This window comes from Oncorhynchus masou, chromosome 18 (assembly GCF_036934945.1).
Source record: "Oncorhynchus masou masou isolate Uvic2021 chromosome 18, UVic_Omas_1.1, whole genome shotgun sequence".
Taxonomy (NCBI): domain Eukaryota; kingdom Metazoa; phylum Chordata; class Actinopteri; order Salmoniformes; family Salmonidae; genus Oncorhynchus; species Oncorhynchus masou.
In genome coordinates this window covers 78,418,310-78,435,747 of record NC_088229.1, presented here as the reverse complement: position 1 = coordinate 78,435,747, position 17,438 = coordinate 78,418,310, and the positions used below count along the sequence as shown (strand labels likewise).

Below are 17,438 nucleotides of genomic sequence, written 5' to 3'. Positions count from 1 at the left end.
CACCAACAATATATATAGTGATAGTCCCCACCAGGGACTCACCAACAGTATATATAGTGATAGTCCCCACCAGGGACTCACCAACAGTATATATAGGGATAGTCCCCACCAGGGACTCACCAACAGTGTATATAGTGATAGAACCAAACAGTGCTCACCAACAGTATATATAGTGATAGAACCAAACAGTGCTCACCAACATTATGTATAGTGATAGAACCAAACAGTGCTCACCAACAGTATATATAGTGATAGAACCAAACAGTGCTCATCAACAGTATATATAGTGATAGTCCCCACCAGGGACTCATCAACAGTGTATACAGTGACAAGTACCAATAAAAAGATAGAGAAAAACTATTGACTCACCAACAGTGTATATAGTGATAGAACCAAACAGTGCTCACCAACAGTATATATAGTGATAGAACCAAACAGTGCTCACCAACAGTATATATAGTGATAGAACCAAACAGTGCTCACCAACAGTATATATAGTGATAGTCCCCACCAGGGACTCACCAACAGTATATATAGTGATAGAACCAAACAGTGCTCATCAACAGTATATATAGTGATAGTCCCCACCAGGGACTCACCAACAGTGTATACAGTGACAAGTACCAATAAAAAGATAGAGAAAAATAATTGACTCACCAACAGTGTATATAGTGATAGAACCAAACAGTGCTCACCAACAGTATATATAGTGATAGAACCAAACAGTGCTCACCAACAGTATATATAGTGAAAAATAATTGACTCACCAACAGTGTATATACTGCAATCAGTCAGCTTGTTGATGGAAGCTTCCTGGTACACACCATCAGGGTTCTTCACCTCTACTACAGCACCAACCTGACAGACCAGACATACTGCTGTTAACATTCAATACTGGCTGACATTTCTCTGGCTATGGTGACTAAGTCCTGATCACTTCATGTAGACTTGAAAAGATCCATTTGTAATGAAGAGTATAAGACAACAGTAGTGGCCTGAGGCTGGCTTGGCCGGTCTCGTACCTTCAGAGGGCCTTGGATGCTGTCATCATGGACCTCTGCTGTGGTCAGGTCTGGTTTAAAGGTCACCTGAAGAGGAAGAGGGGGGAGAGGAAGGTTAGAGAGTTAGTAATGTCAGTAAACAAACAATTCACGCCCTCATCTGACCTCCTGCTCCTACTTCATCAAACCAACTCAAAACCTGACAGATAGTCACGACGTCATTGTCTCTCCAGGACTGGGACGGGTGAGACGAGACGTGAGAGACGGCCGAGCTGCTTTCACACTGTGAGAATCGATAGGCGTTCTACCTCAGAGCGCTTTAGTGAGAGAGTGCCAGAGCGCCGGAAAATGTAGGAATTTTCCCGAATGACGTGTTATGCCTTTTGTTATAACAGATGTCGGTTAACGGAAAAACGGAATACAAAAATTGTTGCCAGTAAACAGTGACGATCATAACCACTGTCTTGGTAACAACTGTCTAAAAAGGAAAACTCGCTAGCGAGATATTCAGTACCAGTCAAAAGTTTGGACACACCCACTCATTCAAGGGTTTTTCTTTATTTTGACTTATTCTACATTGTAGAATAATAGGGAAGACATCAGACCTATGAAATAACACATATGGAATCATGTAGTAACCAACAAAAAAAAAAGTGTTCAACAAATCAAAATATATTTTATATTTGAGATTCTTTAAAGTAGCCACCCTTTGCATTGATGACAGCTGTGCACACTCTTGGCATTTGCTCAACAAGCTTCACCTGGAATGCTTTCCCAACAGTCTTGAAGGAGTTCCCACAGCACTTGTTGGCTGCTTTTCCTTCACTCTAAAGGTCCAATTCATCCCAAACCAACCAATTTGGTTGAGGTTGGGTGATTGTGGAGGCCAGGTCAACTGATGCAGCACTCAATCACTCTCCATCTTGGTCAAATAGCCCTTACACAGCCTGGTTGTGTGTTGGGTCATTGTCCTGTTGAAAACCAAATGAAAGTCCCTCTAAGCGCAAACCAGATGGGATGGCGTGTTGCTGCAGAATGCTGTGGAAGCCATGCTGGTTAAGTGTGCCTTGAATTCTAAATAAATCACTGACAGTGTCACCATCAAAGCACCCCCACATCATCATACCTCCTCCTCCATGCTTCACAGTGGGAACCACACATGCAGAGATTATCCGTTCACCTATTCTGGGTCACACAAAGACACAGCGGTTGGAACCAAAAATCTCAAATTCGGACTCATCAGACCAAAGGACAGATTTCCACCTGTCTAATGCCCATTGCTCATGTTTCTTGGCCCAGGCAAGTCTCTTCTTCTTATTGGTGTCCATTAGTAGTGGTTTCTTTGCAGCAATTCGACCAGGAAGGCCTGATTCACAAAGTCTCCAATGAACAGTTGATGTTGAGATATTAATTGAACTTATCCTCTGCAGCAGAGGTAACTCTGGGTCTTCTTTTCTTGTGGTGGTCCTCATGAGAGTCAGATTCATTATAGTGCCCAATGGTTTTTGCAACTGCACTTGAAGAAACTTTCAAAGTCCTTGAAATGTCCTTCATGTCTTAAGGTAATGATGGACTGTCATTTCTCTTTGCTTATTTGAGCTGTTCTTGCCATAATATGGACTTGGTATTTTACCAAATAGGGCTGTCTTCTGTATACCACCCCTACCTTGTCACAACACAACTGACTGGCTCAAATGCATTAAGAAGGAAAGAAATTCTACATTGTTGAAAATAGTAAAAAATTAAGGAAAACCCTGGAATGAGTAGGTGTGTCCAAACGTTTGACTCGTACTGTATATAGATATTTTTTAAATATATTTTCCTTTATTATTTTCCACTAACCCACCTAACTGGAGAAAACTAATGAACAATAACACTTAGGCTTCTACTTCCAGCTTATACACACTATATACGTTATACGGACACAGTATATTTTACAATGGTTATATTTTATTTGTTTTAAATCCTGGCATTCCTCTATCCTCAACCTCTCCCATCTATTTCTGATGTCCACCCTGTTTGACAAAAGTTCTGAATCTATATATATATTTTACGGACACGGTATATTTTACATGAGTTGTCTTGTTGTTATTAGTCCCACCATTAAGCTCCATTCAACCCCTCCCATCTATCTCTCTACACCATCCATATTGGATTTCTATTTGCTATATATTTTCAACTGTGCTGTGATGCTTCACAAAAGTTCTGAACCTTTCTATTCTCATAGTTTCTACAGATTGTAAATTAAAGACAAACATTTATGCTAAAATAATTCTTAAATTATTGACTGATTGACTATGACGTTTCAAATCACCCAGTATTTCTATCTGCGGCGTTAGTTCTCGGTAAATGTTGCAATTCTTCAGCCATTCCTGGACTTGTGACCAAAAACGAGATACATATGAACAGTACCAAAACAAATGACCAAATGACTCTGTCTCCTCGCAGCAAAATCTGCAGAGCTGTGTTTATCCCTCATACATAAAACATTATATTGGTCGCAAGAATTGTGTATAATAATTTAAATTGAAAAATTATGTTTTGAAACCAGCGTCGTTTTGCAAATCAATTCATAAACCAAGTGGAATCGGTACATTGAAAATTCTTCCCAACTAGTATTCTACTTCTGTTTATCAGCGGTCAATGTTTTGGTCCTTGAATGAAACTGGTATATAAACTCAGCAAAAAAAGAAACATCCCTTTTTCAGTACCCTGTCTTTCAAAGAAAATTTGCAAAAATCCAAATAACATTACAGATCTTCATTGTATCGAGTTTAATCTCTTTTGGGTAGGGGGCAGTATTTTCACCTCCGGATGAAAAGTGTACCCAAAGTAAACGGCCTGTTACTCAGGCCCAGAAGCTAGGATATGCATATAATTGGTAGATTTGGATAGAAAACACAAATAATGTCTGTGAATATAACAGAACTGATATGGCAGGGGAAACTCAGAGGACAAACTTTCAAGGGGAAAAAGGTCTATTGAGGTCATAGGATTTTCCAATAGGTTTCTATGGGACACCCTTATTATTAGGAGCCTGGTTGCAGCTCCTATGGCTTCCACTAGATGTCAACAGTCTTTAGAAATTGTTGGATGTTTTTCTTTTGAGAAATGAAGAAGTAGTGCTATTCATTGTAAGAATCACTCCAGGTTGTTTTTATCCGGTATTAGAAACAGTTTACTCCGTCTTAAATTTTATTGATTATTTACATTTTAAAGGTACCTGAGGTTGAATTCGGCACGTTGTTTGAAATGTTTGGACCAAGTTTACAGGTAACTTATTAGATACTTTGTAGGCATGTCGGGCCAGTTGAAACCGGTGTATTTCTGAATCAAACGCGCCAAATAAATTGACATTTCTGGGACATAAAGAAGGACATTATCGAACAAAAGGACCATTTGTGATGTTTCTGGGGCCTTTTGGAGTGCCAACAGAAGAAGATCTTCAAAGGTATGGCATTAATTATATCGCCATTTCTGACTTGTGGAACACCTGCCTGGTTGAAATATGATTTTCATGTGTTTGTATGCGTGGCGCTGTCCTCAGATAATCGCATGGTCTGCTTTCACCGTAAAGCCTTTGTGAAATCTGACACAGCGGCTGGATTAACAAGAAGTTAAGCTTTATTTTGATGTATAACACATATATTTTCAAGGATGTAAAATATTAGATTTGGGATTTTTTTGAATTTCGCGCTCTGCAATTTCACCGGATGTTGGCCAGGTGGGATGCTACCGTGCCACAAGAAGTGAAACACTGTTTCCCATGTTTGTTCAATGAACCATAAACAATTAATGAACATGCACCTGTGGAACGGTCCTTAAGACACTAACAGCTAACAGATGGTAGGCAATTAAGGTCACAGTTATGAAAACTTAGGACACTAAAGAGGCCTTTCTACAGACTCTGAAAAAAACACCAAAAGAAAGATGCACAGGGTCCCTGCTCATCTGCGTGAATGTGCCTTAGGCATGCTGCAAGGAGGCATGAGGACTGCAGATGTGGCCAGGGCAATACACTGCAATATCCGTACTGTGAGACGCCTAAGACAGCACTACAGGGAGACAGGACGGACAGCTGATCGTCCTCGCAGTGGCAGACCACGTGTAACAACACCTGCACAGGATCGGTACATCCGAACATCACACCTGCAGGACAAGTACAGGGTGGCAACAACAACTGCCCGAGTCACACCAGGAATGCACAATCCCTCCATCAGTGCTCAGAAAGGGAGAGAGATGACAGTAGACGGAGGTGACGGCACCGTAAGGGAGAGAGAGACGACAGTAGACGGAGGTGACGGCACCGTAAGGGAGAGAGACGACAGTAGATGGAGGTGACGGCACCGTAAGGGAGAGAGACGACAGTAGATGGAGGTGACGGCACCGTAAGGGAGAGAGACGACAGTAGATGGAGGTGACGGCACAGTAAGGGAGAGAGACGACAGTAGATGGAGGTGACGGCACAGTAAGGGAGAGAGACGACAGTAGATGGAGGTGACGGCACCGTAAGGGAGAGAGACGACAGTAGATGGAGGTGACGGCACAGTAAGGGAGAGAGACGACAGTAGATGGAGGTGACGGCACCGCAAGGTGACCAAGTTACAAACCAATTACCTACCATTAACCAGTTCCCTGGTTAAACAGCTACAACTTCATCAACAGTTTAATGGATTATTATATTGTATTACCAACAGCACTACCACGAGGCCATTAACAGTGTTAAACAGTGTATTACCTTGGCCTTGACCAGTCTCTTGGCAGTCTTAATCTTGGCCTCACAGAAAGCACCTCTGTACTTGGCGCTGACATCAGTGCCCACTGTCAGGTAGGGCGGCTCCTCCGGAGTCTGAAGAGAGAGAGAGGGGGAGGGAGGGGACACGGAGTGGAAGGGAGTCAATAATGCCAGAGCAGTGAGTGAATAATACCACAGATATATGATGACTATCTTAACACAAAGAAACTTAAATTCTCATTTGTCTTTTATTACTAACATCTGATGGCTACTTTATTGACGTTCATACTATAACTGAGATGTGACTCTGGATAATAGTATCTGATAAATGACGGACATGTCAATGATAAACAAAAGTTTAACACAAATCAGGGATAATAGTAAGGACTCGGGTCAACGAGCGAGGACTCGGGTCAACGGGCGAGGACTCGGGGCAACGGGCGAGGACTCGTGTCAACGGGCGAGGACTCGGGTCAACGGGCGAGGACTCGGGTCAACGGGCGAGGACTCGGGTCAACGGGCGAGGACTCGGGGCAACGGGCGAGGACTCGGGGCAACGGGCGAGGACTCGGGGCAACGGGCGAGGACTCGGGGCAACGGGCGAGGACTCGAGGACTCGGGTCAACGGGGGCGAGGACTCGGGGCAACGGGCGAGGACTCGGGTCAACGGGCGAGGACTCGGGTCAACGGGCGAGGACTCGGGTCAACGGGCGAGGACTCGGGTCAACGAGCGAGGACTCGGGTCAACGAGCGAGGACTCGGGTCAACGAGCGAGGACAGGGAGAACGTCAAAAGAAAGTGAAAACAGCCACCGTAGGAATCCCCAGACACAGCCATGTATGCCTACGTGCTCCTTCTCTTCATCCATGACACCGTTATACAGTCTACAGGGTCAGCAGGCTTCATTACACCCATCTACAGTCTACAGGGTCAGCAGGCTTTATTACATCTTTATACAGTCTACAGTCTACAGGGTCAGCAGGGTTCATTACACCGTTATACAGTCTACAGTCTACAGGGTCAGCAGGCTTCATTACACCCATCTACAGTCTACAGAGTCAGCAGGCTTCATTACACCGTTATACAGTCTACAGGGTCAGCAGGCTTCATTGCAGCCATCTACAGTCTACAGAGTCAGCAGTCTTCATTATAGCCATCTACAGTCTACAGGGTCAGCAGGCTTCATTATAGCCATCTACAACAGTGTACAGGGTCAGCAGGCTTCATTATAGCCGTCTACAGTCTACAGGGTCAGCAGGCTTCATTATAGCCATCTACAGAGTCAGCAGGCTTCATTGTAGCCATCTACAGTCTACAGGGTTAGCAGGATTCATTACAGCCATCTACAGTCTACAGGGTCAGCAGGCTTCATGATAGCCATCTACAGTCTACAGAGTCAGCAGGCTCAATTATAGCCATCTACAGTCTACAGGGTCAGCAGGCTTCATTATAGCCATCTACAGTCTACAGGGTCAGCAGGCTTCATTATACCCATCTACAGTCTACAGGGTCTGCAGGCTTCATTACAGCCATCTACAGTCTACAGGGTCAGCAGACTGAATGTTTGTTTATGTGTTGTTGCTTTTGTGTTGTTGCTTTTGTCACACTTTTATCTTGGCCAGAACGCAGTTGTAAATGAGAACTTGTTCTCAACTGGCCTACCTGGTTAAATAAAGGTGAAATAAAAAATATATATATAAATTATAGCCACTAAGTCAGCAGGCTTCATTGGTCAAATAGCTTTTACAAAGTCTGGAGGTGTGTTGGGTCATTGTCCTGTTGATAAACAAATGATAGTCCCACTAAGCTCAAACCAGATGGGATGACATATCGCTGAAGAATACTGTGGAGGCCATGCTGGTTAAGTGTGCACTGAATTCTAAATAAATCACTGACAGTGACAACAGCAAAGCACCCCCACACTGGAGGTCAACCGATTAATCGGAATGACCGATTTCAAGTTCACAACAATCGGTAATCTGCATTTTTGGATGCCGATTATGGCCGATTACATTGCACTCCATGAGGAGACTGCGTGGCAGGCTGACTACCTGTTATGCGAGTGCAGCAAGGAGCCACGGTAATGAGCTAGCTAGCATTAAACATGTCCAATAAAAAAAGAATCAATCTTAACATAATCACTAGTTAACTACCCATGGTTGATGATATTACTAGGTTAACTAGCTTGTCCTGCGTTGCATATAATCAATGCGGTGCCTGTTAATTTATCATCGAATCACAGCCTACTTCGCCAAATATGAGCATTCGCGAAAAAAGCACTGTCGTTGCACCAATGTACCTAACCATAAACATCAACGCCTTTTTTTAAATCAATACACAAGTATATATTTTTTCAACTTGCATATTTAGTTAAAATAAATTCACATTAGCAGGCAATATTAACTTGGGAAATTGTATCACTTCTCTTGCGTTCTGTGCAAGCAGAGTCAGTGTATATGCAGCAGTTTGGGCCACCTGGCTCGTTGCGAACTCTTCCTAACAAAGACCGTAATTAATTTGCCAGAATTGTAGATAATTATGACTTAAAACATTGAAGGTTGTGCAATGTAACAGCAATATTTAGACTTAGGGATGCCACCCGTTAGATAAAATATGGAACGGTTCCGTATTTCACTGAAAGAATACATTTTTTATTTTACAAAATTATAGTTTCCGGATTTGACCATATTTATGACCAAAGGCTCATATTTCTGTGTGTTTATTATATTATAACTAAGTCTATGATTCGATAGAGCAGTCTGACTGAGCGGTGGTAGGCAGCAGCAGGCTCGTAAGCATTCATTCAAACAGCACTTTACTGCATTTGCAAGCAGCTCTTTGCAATTCTTGAAGCGCAGTTTATGACTTCAAGCCTATCATCTCCCGAGATTAGGCTGGCAATACAAAAGTGCCCATAAGAACATCCAATAGTCAAAGGTATATGAAATACAAATGGTATAGAGAGAAATAGTCCTATAATTCCTTTAATAACTACAACCTAAAACTTCTTAACAGGGAATATTGAAAACTCATGTTAAAAGGAACCACCAGCTTACATGTGTTCTCATGATCTGAGCAAGGAACTTAAACGTTAGCTTTTTTACATGGCACATACTGCACTTTTACTTTCTTCTTGTTTTTGCATTATTTAAACCAAATCAAAACGTGTTTAATTATTTATTTGAGACTAAATTGATTTTATTTGTGTATTATATTAAGTTTTTTTTTAAGTGTTCACTCAGTATTGTTGTTAAGCGTCATTATTGCAAATATATATAAAATAAATACATGTTTAAAAAATTGGCCGATTAATAAGTATCGGCATGTTTTGGTCCTACAATAAATCGGTATCAGCGTTGAAAATTCATAATCGGTCGACCTCTTCCTCACACCTCCTCTTCCTCAAACCTCCTCCTCCTCCTCCACCACCACCTCCTCCACCACCACCTCACACCTCCTCCTCCTCCACCACCACCTCCTCCACCACCACCTCTACCTCACACCTCCTCCTCCACCACCTCCTCTACCTCACACCTCCTCCTCCACCACCTCCTCTACCTCACACCTCCTCCTCCTCTACCTCACACCTCCTCCTCCTCTACCTCACACCTCCTCCTCCTCTACCTCACACCTCCTCCACCACCACCACCTCCTCCTCCTCCACCAACTCCCCCTCCACCACCTCCTCCTTCATGCTTCATGGTGGGAACCACACATGCAGAGATCTGTTCACCTACTCTGTCTCACAAAGACACGGCCGTTTGAACCAAAAATAAAAAAAATTGGACTCATCAGACCAAAGGACATATTTCCACCGGTCTAATGTCCATTACTCATGTTTCTTGGCCCAAGTCTCTTCTTCTTATTGGTGTCCTTTAGTAGTGGTTTCTTTGCAGCAATTCGACCATGAAGGCCTGATTCACAGTCTCCTCTGAACAGTTGATGTTGAGATGTGCCTGTTACTTGAACTCTGTGAAGCATTTATTTGGGCTACAATTTCTGAGACTGGTAACTCAAATGAACTTATCTTCTGCAGCAGAGGTAACTCTGGATCTTCCATTCCTGTGGTGGTCCTCATTGAAAGCCAGTTTCATCATAGCGCTTGATGGTTTTTGCTACTGCACTTGAAGAAACTTTCGAAGGTCTTGACATTTTCCAAATTGACCGACCTTCATGTCTTAAAGTAGTGATGGACTGACGTTTCTCTTTGCTTATTTGAGCTGTTCTTGCCATAATATAGACTTGGTCTTTTACCAAATAGGGCTATATTCTGTATACCACCCCTACCTTGTCACAACACAACCGATTGGCTCAAAACACTACCTCATGAAGCTGGTTGAGAGAATGTCAAAGCGTGCAAAGCTGTCATCAAGGCAAAGGGTGGCTACTTTGAAGAATCTCAAATATAAAACATATTTTGATTTGTTTAACACTTTTTTGGTTACTACATGATTCCATATGTGTGATTTAATAGTGTTGATGTCTTAGTACAAATAAATAAAACCTCTCAAATGAGGTGTGTCCAAACTGACTGACTGACTGGTAACTGTGTGTGTGCGTGCGTGCGTGCGTGTGTGTGTGTATTGTATAGATAATTATTTTATACATATTTAACCTCTTCCGGGTAGGCACAAAACTATCTTTAGACTTTCGTTATTTTTTTAAACCGGAACTGGTTACCTCCAGACGAGTCCCGTGACACTTATGGGGGTTGTAGAGCGAAAAGGAGACCACATATGACTGTGAGTCTCCCCGTTCCATAGAGTGGTCATTATAGTTTTTTAGGTCAAACTGTTTGAGAGAATACCGATTTTCGGAATGTATCATGGTCTGACCAACACTGCTCTAGTTCTGTCACCTTCCACCACAGATGGGATGTCTCATGGTCTGACCAACACTGCTCTAGTTCTGTCACCTTCCACCACAGATGGGATGTCTCATGGTCTGACCAACACTGCTCTAGTTCTGTCACCTTCCACCACAGATGGGATGTCTCATGGTCTGACCAGCACTGCTCTAGTTCTTCTTCCACCACAGATGGGATGTCTCATGGTCTGACCAACACTGCTCTAGTTCTGTTACCTTCCACCACAGATGGGATGTCTCATGGTCTGACCAACACTGCTCTAGTTCTGTCACCTTCCACCACAGATGGGATGTCTCATGGTCTGACCAACACTGCTCTAGTTCTTCTTCCACCACAGATGGGATGTCTCCTGGTCTGACCAACACTGCTCTAGTTCTGTCACCTTCCACCACAGATGGGATGTCTTATGGTCTGACCAACACTGCTCTAGTTCTTCTTCCACCACAGATGGGATGTCTCATGGTCTGACCAACACTGCTCTAGTTCTGTCCCCTTCCACCACAGATGGGATGTCTCATGGTCTGACCAACACTGCTCTAGTTCTGTCACCTTCCACCACAGATAGGATGTCTCATGGTCTGACCAACACTGCTCTAGTTCTGTCACTGTCCACCACAGATGGGATGTCTCATGGTCTGACCAACACTGCTCTAGTTCTGTCACCTTCCACCACAGATAGGATGTCTCATGGTCTGACCAACACTGCTCTAGTTCTGTTACCTTCCACCACAGATGGGATGTCTCATGGTCTGACCAACACTGCTCTAGTTCTGTCACCTTCCACCACAGATGGGATGTCTCATGGTCTGACCAACACTGCTCTAGTTCTTCTTCCACCACAGATGGGATGTCTCATGGTCTGACCAGCAATGCTCTAGTTCTTCTTCCACCACAGATGGGATGTCTCATGGTCTGACCAACACTGCTCTAGTTCTGTCACCTTCCACCACAGATGGGATGTCTCATGGTCTGACCAACACTGCTCTAGTTCTGTCACCTTCCACCACAGATGGGATGTCTCATGGTCTGACCAACACTGCTCTAGTTCTGTCACCTTCCACCACAGATGGGATGTCTCATGGTCTGACCAACACTGCTCTAGTTATGTCACCTTCCACCACAGATGGGATGTCTCCTGGTCTGACCAACACTGCTCTAGTTCTGTCACCGTCCACCACAGATGGGATGTCTCATGGTCTGACCAACACTGCTCTAGTTCTGTCACCGTCCACCACAGATGGGATGTCTCATGGTCTGACCAACACTGCTCTAGTTCTTCTTCCACCACAGATGGGGAAGTGCGATGGTTAAGGCTAAGGTTTGATGGGTGGGTCTAAGGTTTAAGAAGCTAAGATGGGTGGGTCTAAGATTTAAGAGGCTAAGATGGGTGGGGCTAAGGTTTAAGAGGCTAAGATAGGTGGGGCTAAGGTTTGATGGGTGGGGCTAAGGTTTAAGAGGCTGAGATGTGTGGGGCTAAGGTTTGATGGGTGGGGCTAAGGTTTAAGAGGGTAAGATGAGTGGAGCTAAGGTTTGATGGGTGGGGCTAAGGTTTAAGAGGGTAAGATGGGTGGGGCTAAGGTTTGATGGGTGGGGCTAAGGTTTAAGAGGGTGTGAACGATGCTGAATGGGCTCAAAAAGAGAGCTCTCTTGTGAAACTCTTCAAGGAGATGTTCTGGTCTACAAGGTAAGTTTATCAAATGTATTTGGCATGTTTCCCTCGCCTGCAGTGTATGATATACCACAGGGTTCAATACTACAACCAAAACAATCCCATTTACGACTGCTTTACGTGGCAGAATGACACATTTTTAATTGGCAGTGAAAATAAATGTACTTGTTCACGTTAGTTTAACATTTTTATTTTTGCTTCAATTGACCGAAAATAAACCAACTTAAATCTGAGTTTTTGGAAACACTCCGGGCCAGTCGATGGTCCCCGTCAGTTGCCCGCTTGGGAAATTGAAAAAATATATGTATTGTAGTAAGGCTCTTTTTAATTCAGGCAACATCATTTATTATTATGATGGATCCCCGAAGCTGTTCGTTGTGTCGATTATTTATCACACGAGCGCTGCACACATATACCCCATAGATAATCTGTCAGGTAGAGAGAGCGCGTAGGTCTGAAACAGCTGTGTGGAGCAGCTCAGTGAAGACCGACAGCAGTAGGGGTACGAGAGATGTTCCAACTGATGCTCTCTACCAGTACATGCTTAGGCAAGAATGGGTATTCAAAACGTTCAAAGTCTGGCTTTAATATCCGCATTGTGCAATTCAGTCATTGTGGAGTATCCTGTCTTTAAAATCACACATTTTGTCTCCTTAAAAGTATTCATATCCCGTGACTTATTTTACACATTTTGATGTTGTTACATTTTGTTACTTTCAAAATTAATTAAATAGTTGTTTCTCTACACACAATAAGGACGAAATACTCATTTATTGGAACTAAAATACAGAAATATCTCATACTAACATAAGTATTCACACCCGAGTCAATACTTTGTAGAAGCAACTCATCAAGGGGTATGAATCATTTCTGAAGGCAATATACTTACAGAAAACACTGACTGCAGTCGAGAGAGAGAGCTCGGGAGAGCGCTCGAAAGAAAGAGATATATCGAGAGCGAGAGAGAGATCAAGAGAGACTGGGGGCGTGCTCACCAGGACCCAACGTTTTGAAACCTTCAGATAGAAATAGCCTTTGCTATGTAGAACAAACATGCCTCTGAAATGTAAAAAAAAAAAAGGAATCACGTTGTTGTCTCTATTCATGGCATTCCTATCTGCAAAGTTTGGATACTGAGCATGGCCCTGATATTAGCAGACTGGTCCTTTCACACAAACAAAAGAGCAGCAGATATTACATATCTAGGCCTATATTTAGATAGGCATTTTGTTAATAGTATTAAGATTTAATTTAGAAGAGCCATTGTCTGAATGTGTTCTAAACCAAGCTGCCTCTCCCTGGTATTTCATGGTCAGAATGTTGTACACTTCCTCAAAACTCTAGACATCTGTGGCATTGTGTTAGGTGAAAAATCTGCACATTTTAGAGTGGCCTCTTATTGTCCCCCAGCACAAGGTGCACCTGTGTAATGAGCGTGCTGTTTAACCAGCTTCTTGATATGCCACACCTGTCAGGTGGATGGATTATCTTGACAAAAGAGAAATGCTCACTAACAGGGATGTAAACAAATTTGTGAACAAAATTTGAGAAATAAGCTTTTTGTGCGTATGGATAATTTTGGGGACATGTTATTTAAGCTCATGAAACAACACTGTACATGTTGCGTTTATATTTTTGTTCAGTATAATTCATATTTAACAAAACTGTATGAATAAGGCTTGAAATGTCACGCTTTCCAAATATAGTATAATCCAATTATACAACTAAGATTTCCCCTTCCTTATAACTGTGAAATATACATTTGTTTGGTGTTAAAGAATATCTGCATATTTTCTAAAAGGTCTCTCTTGAGCAAAACATCTGCCCCCACAGCTGTGAACGTCACACAGAGCTCTAGCTTGGCTTCCTGAACTCGTTAGGAACTCACCTTTCATCACATATGTCTATTGTCCGTCTACGATAACCAGAAAGTGTGTTTTGATTTTTTTTAATATCTATGAATTATTTTAGAGTAATGGCTATACATTGATCTCTGAATTGTGCTGCCGTGATGAAACTTCTCTCTCCTGCTGCGCTACGACATTGCAGGCTTTGTCAGTGGCTGCGGAGTTCAGCCAGGAGTTGATTGACAGTCGAAAGAGCAAATGAAATAGCAGGAGGGCCGTCCCAGCTTCAAGTGGTTTCAGATTTCACATCCTATGTCACAAAGGCTCAGATACAGATACTCTGTGTCTGTGGAAACCAGGGCTACCGCTTAATGCAAGCCATTTCCATCTACGGTGTCCACAGATCGTTTTATAAGCGAACATGTTGATCGGAACCGGTACCAGAACCACACAGGTCCTCTAAACAGGGGACTTTACATCTAAAAGGCTAATACCTTTGACCCGAGTTGCCACCCTATTGCCTTTATAGTATGCTATTGGTCGCCCTGGCCACAAGTAATGCACTATACCGGGTGCCATTTGTCTTGGAGTGGCACAGATGTTCATTAGCATCACATAAAACACACACCTGACACCTACCTACTTCCACAACCCTGACAACTCTGAAACAACCGAATGACAGCCAGACAGACACAATCACTCACTCATCCATCCATAAACATCATGACAACTACCTTGCAGTATCAGTGTCCAACCTGGCTGTGACTGACTACCGGCTACCTGTTGTTATTCATCTTCAATTACATCCTCGACAGCTGTCAGACCTCTGTCAGAATCACACTGGTGGAAGGGTTTGACAGATGGGTCATTACAGTGGTCAAAACCGGGTAATATCAAGATGTTGGATTGTACAACCATAACTGCAATTACTAATAACTATGAACAGGGGGGGGGGGGACAACACCAAATTCAAAGAGAATACATCACATAAGATAAAGAAACAATACTCTAAGCCGCAGCGTCATACTACTTGGTGTGGGGTGTGGGGGTGTCCAATGGGTGGCTTTCAATGTTTAACTCATTGTTAGGAAAAGGTTCGGTGCAACTCGGACGTTTGATTCTATATTACATCAACATTATATGAATACTATAAATTAAAATGGTGAATTTGGATGCAACCAATTAGCTTACTTTCTAAGAGATCAAATTATATTCAGCAAAATAATGCTGCAGGAATGCTAATCTTATTACATTCTAACAGAAACGATTTCATAACGATCTGAGATTGTAAATCCTTCTTCTTGTGCTTTGTGAGGTCGAACGACCCAGATGGGCTTCAGGGGTGAAGGAGGGGGGCGTCCTGTACTCCCCACTAGGGTTGGGCAATATTATGAGAGTGTCATCTATCGACGGTGATTGACGGCCATCGTGATGTATATAGAACGCAAGAAAGGAATGTATTCTAGACAGAGCGGAGAATTCCACCAAAGCAGCACAAAATGTCCAGTCGGAAAATATTGTTTCTCTCTCAAGTTCCATCTTAAAGAGTAGTTTATAAGAATTAAAGGGGATTAATAATAAAGAAAACAAACAGCATCAATATAGAAAAATCTAATGACATTAATCAAGTTTAAACTTATTAAGAAATAAATGATCCTGAATGAAAAGTGTGAGTCTATAAGTCCTTAGGCATAGGGTATTCTCAATCACAGAGACACAACAAACCATATTAAGAGAGGATGAGGGAACGAGGCCAGAAGCAATTATTATCCCGTTCGGAAGACTGAAAACTGCCTCCCTCCAGCCCATGATATACAGTACCTTCTGAAATGATTCAGACCCTTAACCTTTTCCACATATTGCTACTTTACAGCCTTATTCTAAAATGGATTAAATAAATGAAAAAATCCTCAGCAATCTACACACAATACCACATCATGACACCACAATACCACATAATGACATCACAAAACCACATCATGACATCACAATACCACATCATGACATCACAAAACCACATCATGACATCACAATACCACATCATGACAAAGCTAAAACAGGTTTAAAAAAAAACACAAATTAAAAAACTCCTTATTTACATAAGTATTCAGATGCTTTGTTATAAGACTCGAAATTGAGCTCAGGTGCATCCTGTGTCCATTGATCATCCTTGAGATGTTACAACTTGATTGGAGTCCACCTGTGGTAAACTGAATTGATTGGAAATCATTTGGAAAGGCACAGACCTGCCTATATAAGGTCCCACAGTTGAAAACCAAGCCATGAGGTCAAAGGACATGTCCGTAAAGGTCCATGACATGATTGTGTCTAGGCACAGAGCCGGGGAAGGGTACTAAAAAATGTCTGCGGTATTTATTTGTTTATTTAACTAGGCAAGTCAGTTAAGAACAAATTGTTATTTACAATGACAGCCGACCAGGGAACAGTGGGTTAACTTCCTTGTTCAGGGACATAACGACAGATTCATCATTCTTAAATGGAATAAGTTTGGAACCACCAAGACTCTTCCTAGAACCCAAACCGGCTGCGCCCGTGTGCCATCGTGCATAAATGTATTTTGTCCCTCTACACTAAACGTGATCACGACACGCAGGTTAAAATATCAAAACAAACTCTAAACTAATTACATTAATTTGGGGACAGGTTGAAAAGCATTAAACATGTATGGCAATTTAGCTAGTTAGCTTGCACTTGCTAGCTAATTTGTCCTATTTAGCTAGCTTGCTGTTGCTAGCTAATTTGTCTGGGATATGAACATTGAGTTGTTATTTTACTTGAAATGCACAAGGTCCTCTACTCCGACAATTAATCCACACATACAACGGTCAACTGAATCTTTTCTAGTCATCTCTCCTCCTTCCAAGCTTTTTGATCTTTGAACTTATATGGTGATTGGCATCTACACTTTCGTAGTATTACCACAACAACCGGCAAAACAGTTAGTCTTTCAATCACCCACGTGGTTATAACCAATAAGGAGATGGCACGTGGGTACCTGCTTCTTTAAACCAATGAGGAGATGGGAGAGGCAGGACTTGCAGCATTTCATTCAGAAATGAATTCTATTTTAACCCATGGCAACATATATTCCTACATTTATTTTGCAATGCACGCAACGCGAGCGGTGTGGTCAGCCTATTAGAGCTGGCCATCCCACCAAACTGGGCAATCAGGGCAGAAGGGCCAGATGATGAAACCAAGATTCAACTATTTTGCCTGAATGCCAAGCGTCACATCTGGAAGAAACATGGCACCATCCCTACAGTGAAGCATGGTGGTGGCAGCATCATGCTGTGGA

General features: G+C 42.5%; 1 protein-coding gene across 5 annotated transcripts in view; it reads right to left on the bottom strand.

The window, feature by feature from the left end:
• The window catches only part of LOC135505290 (AT-rich interactive domain-containing protein 4B-like), a 157,122-nt gene that overhangs the window by 109,308 nt on the left and 30,376 nt on the right, over window positions 1-17,438 (bottom strand). For all 5 annotated transcript variants that reach the window (XM_064924528.1, XM_064924532.1, XM_064924529.1 and 2 more), the window contains 3 exons: window positions 5,740-5,850; window positions 1,023-1,088; window positions 768-858 (listed from right to left, as the gene is read on the bottom strand). In XM_064924528.1, coding sequence (XP_064780600.1) covers window positions 768-858; window positions 1,023-1,088; window positions 5,740-5,850 — 268 coding nt within the window. The remainder of the gene's footprint in view (window positions 1-767; window positions 859-1,022; window positions 1,089-5,739; window positions 5,851-17,438) is intronic.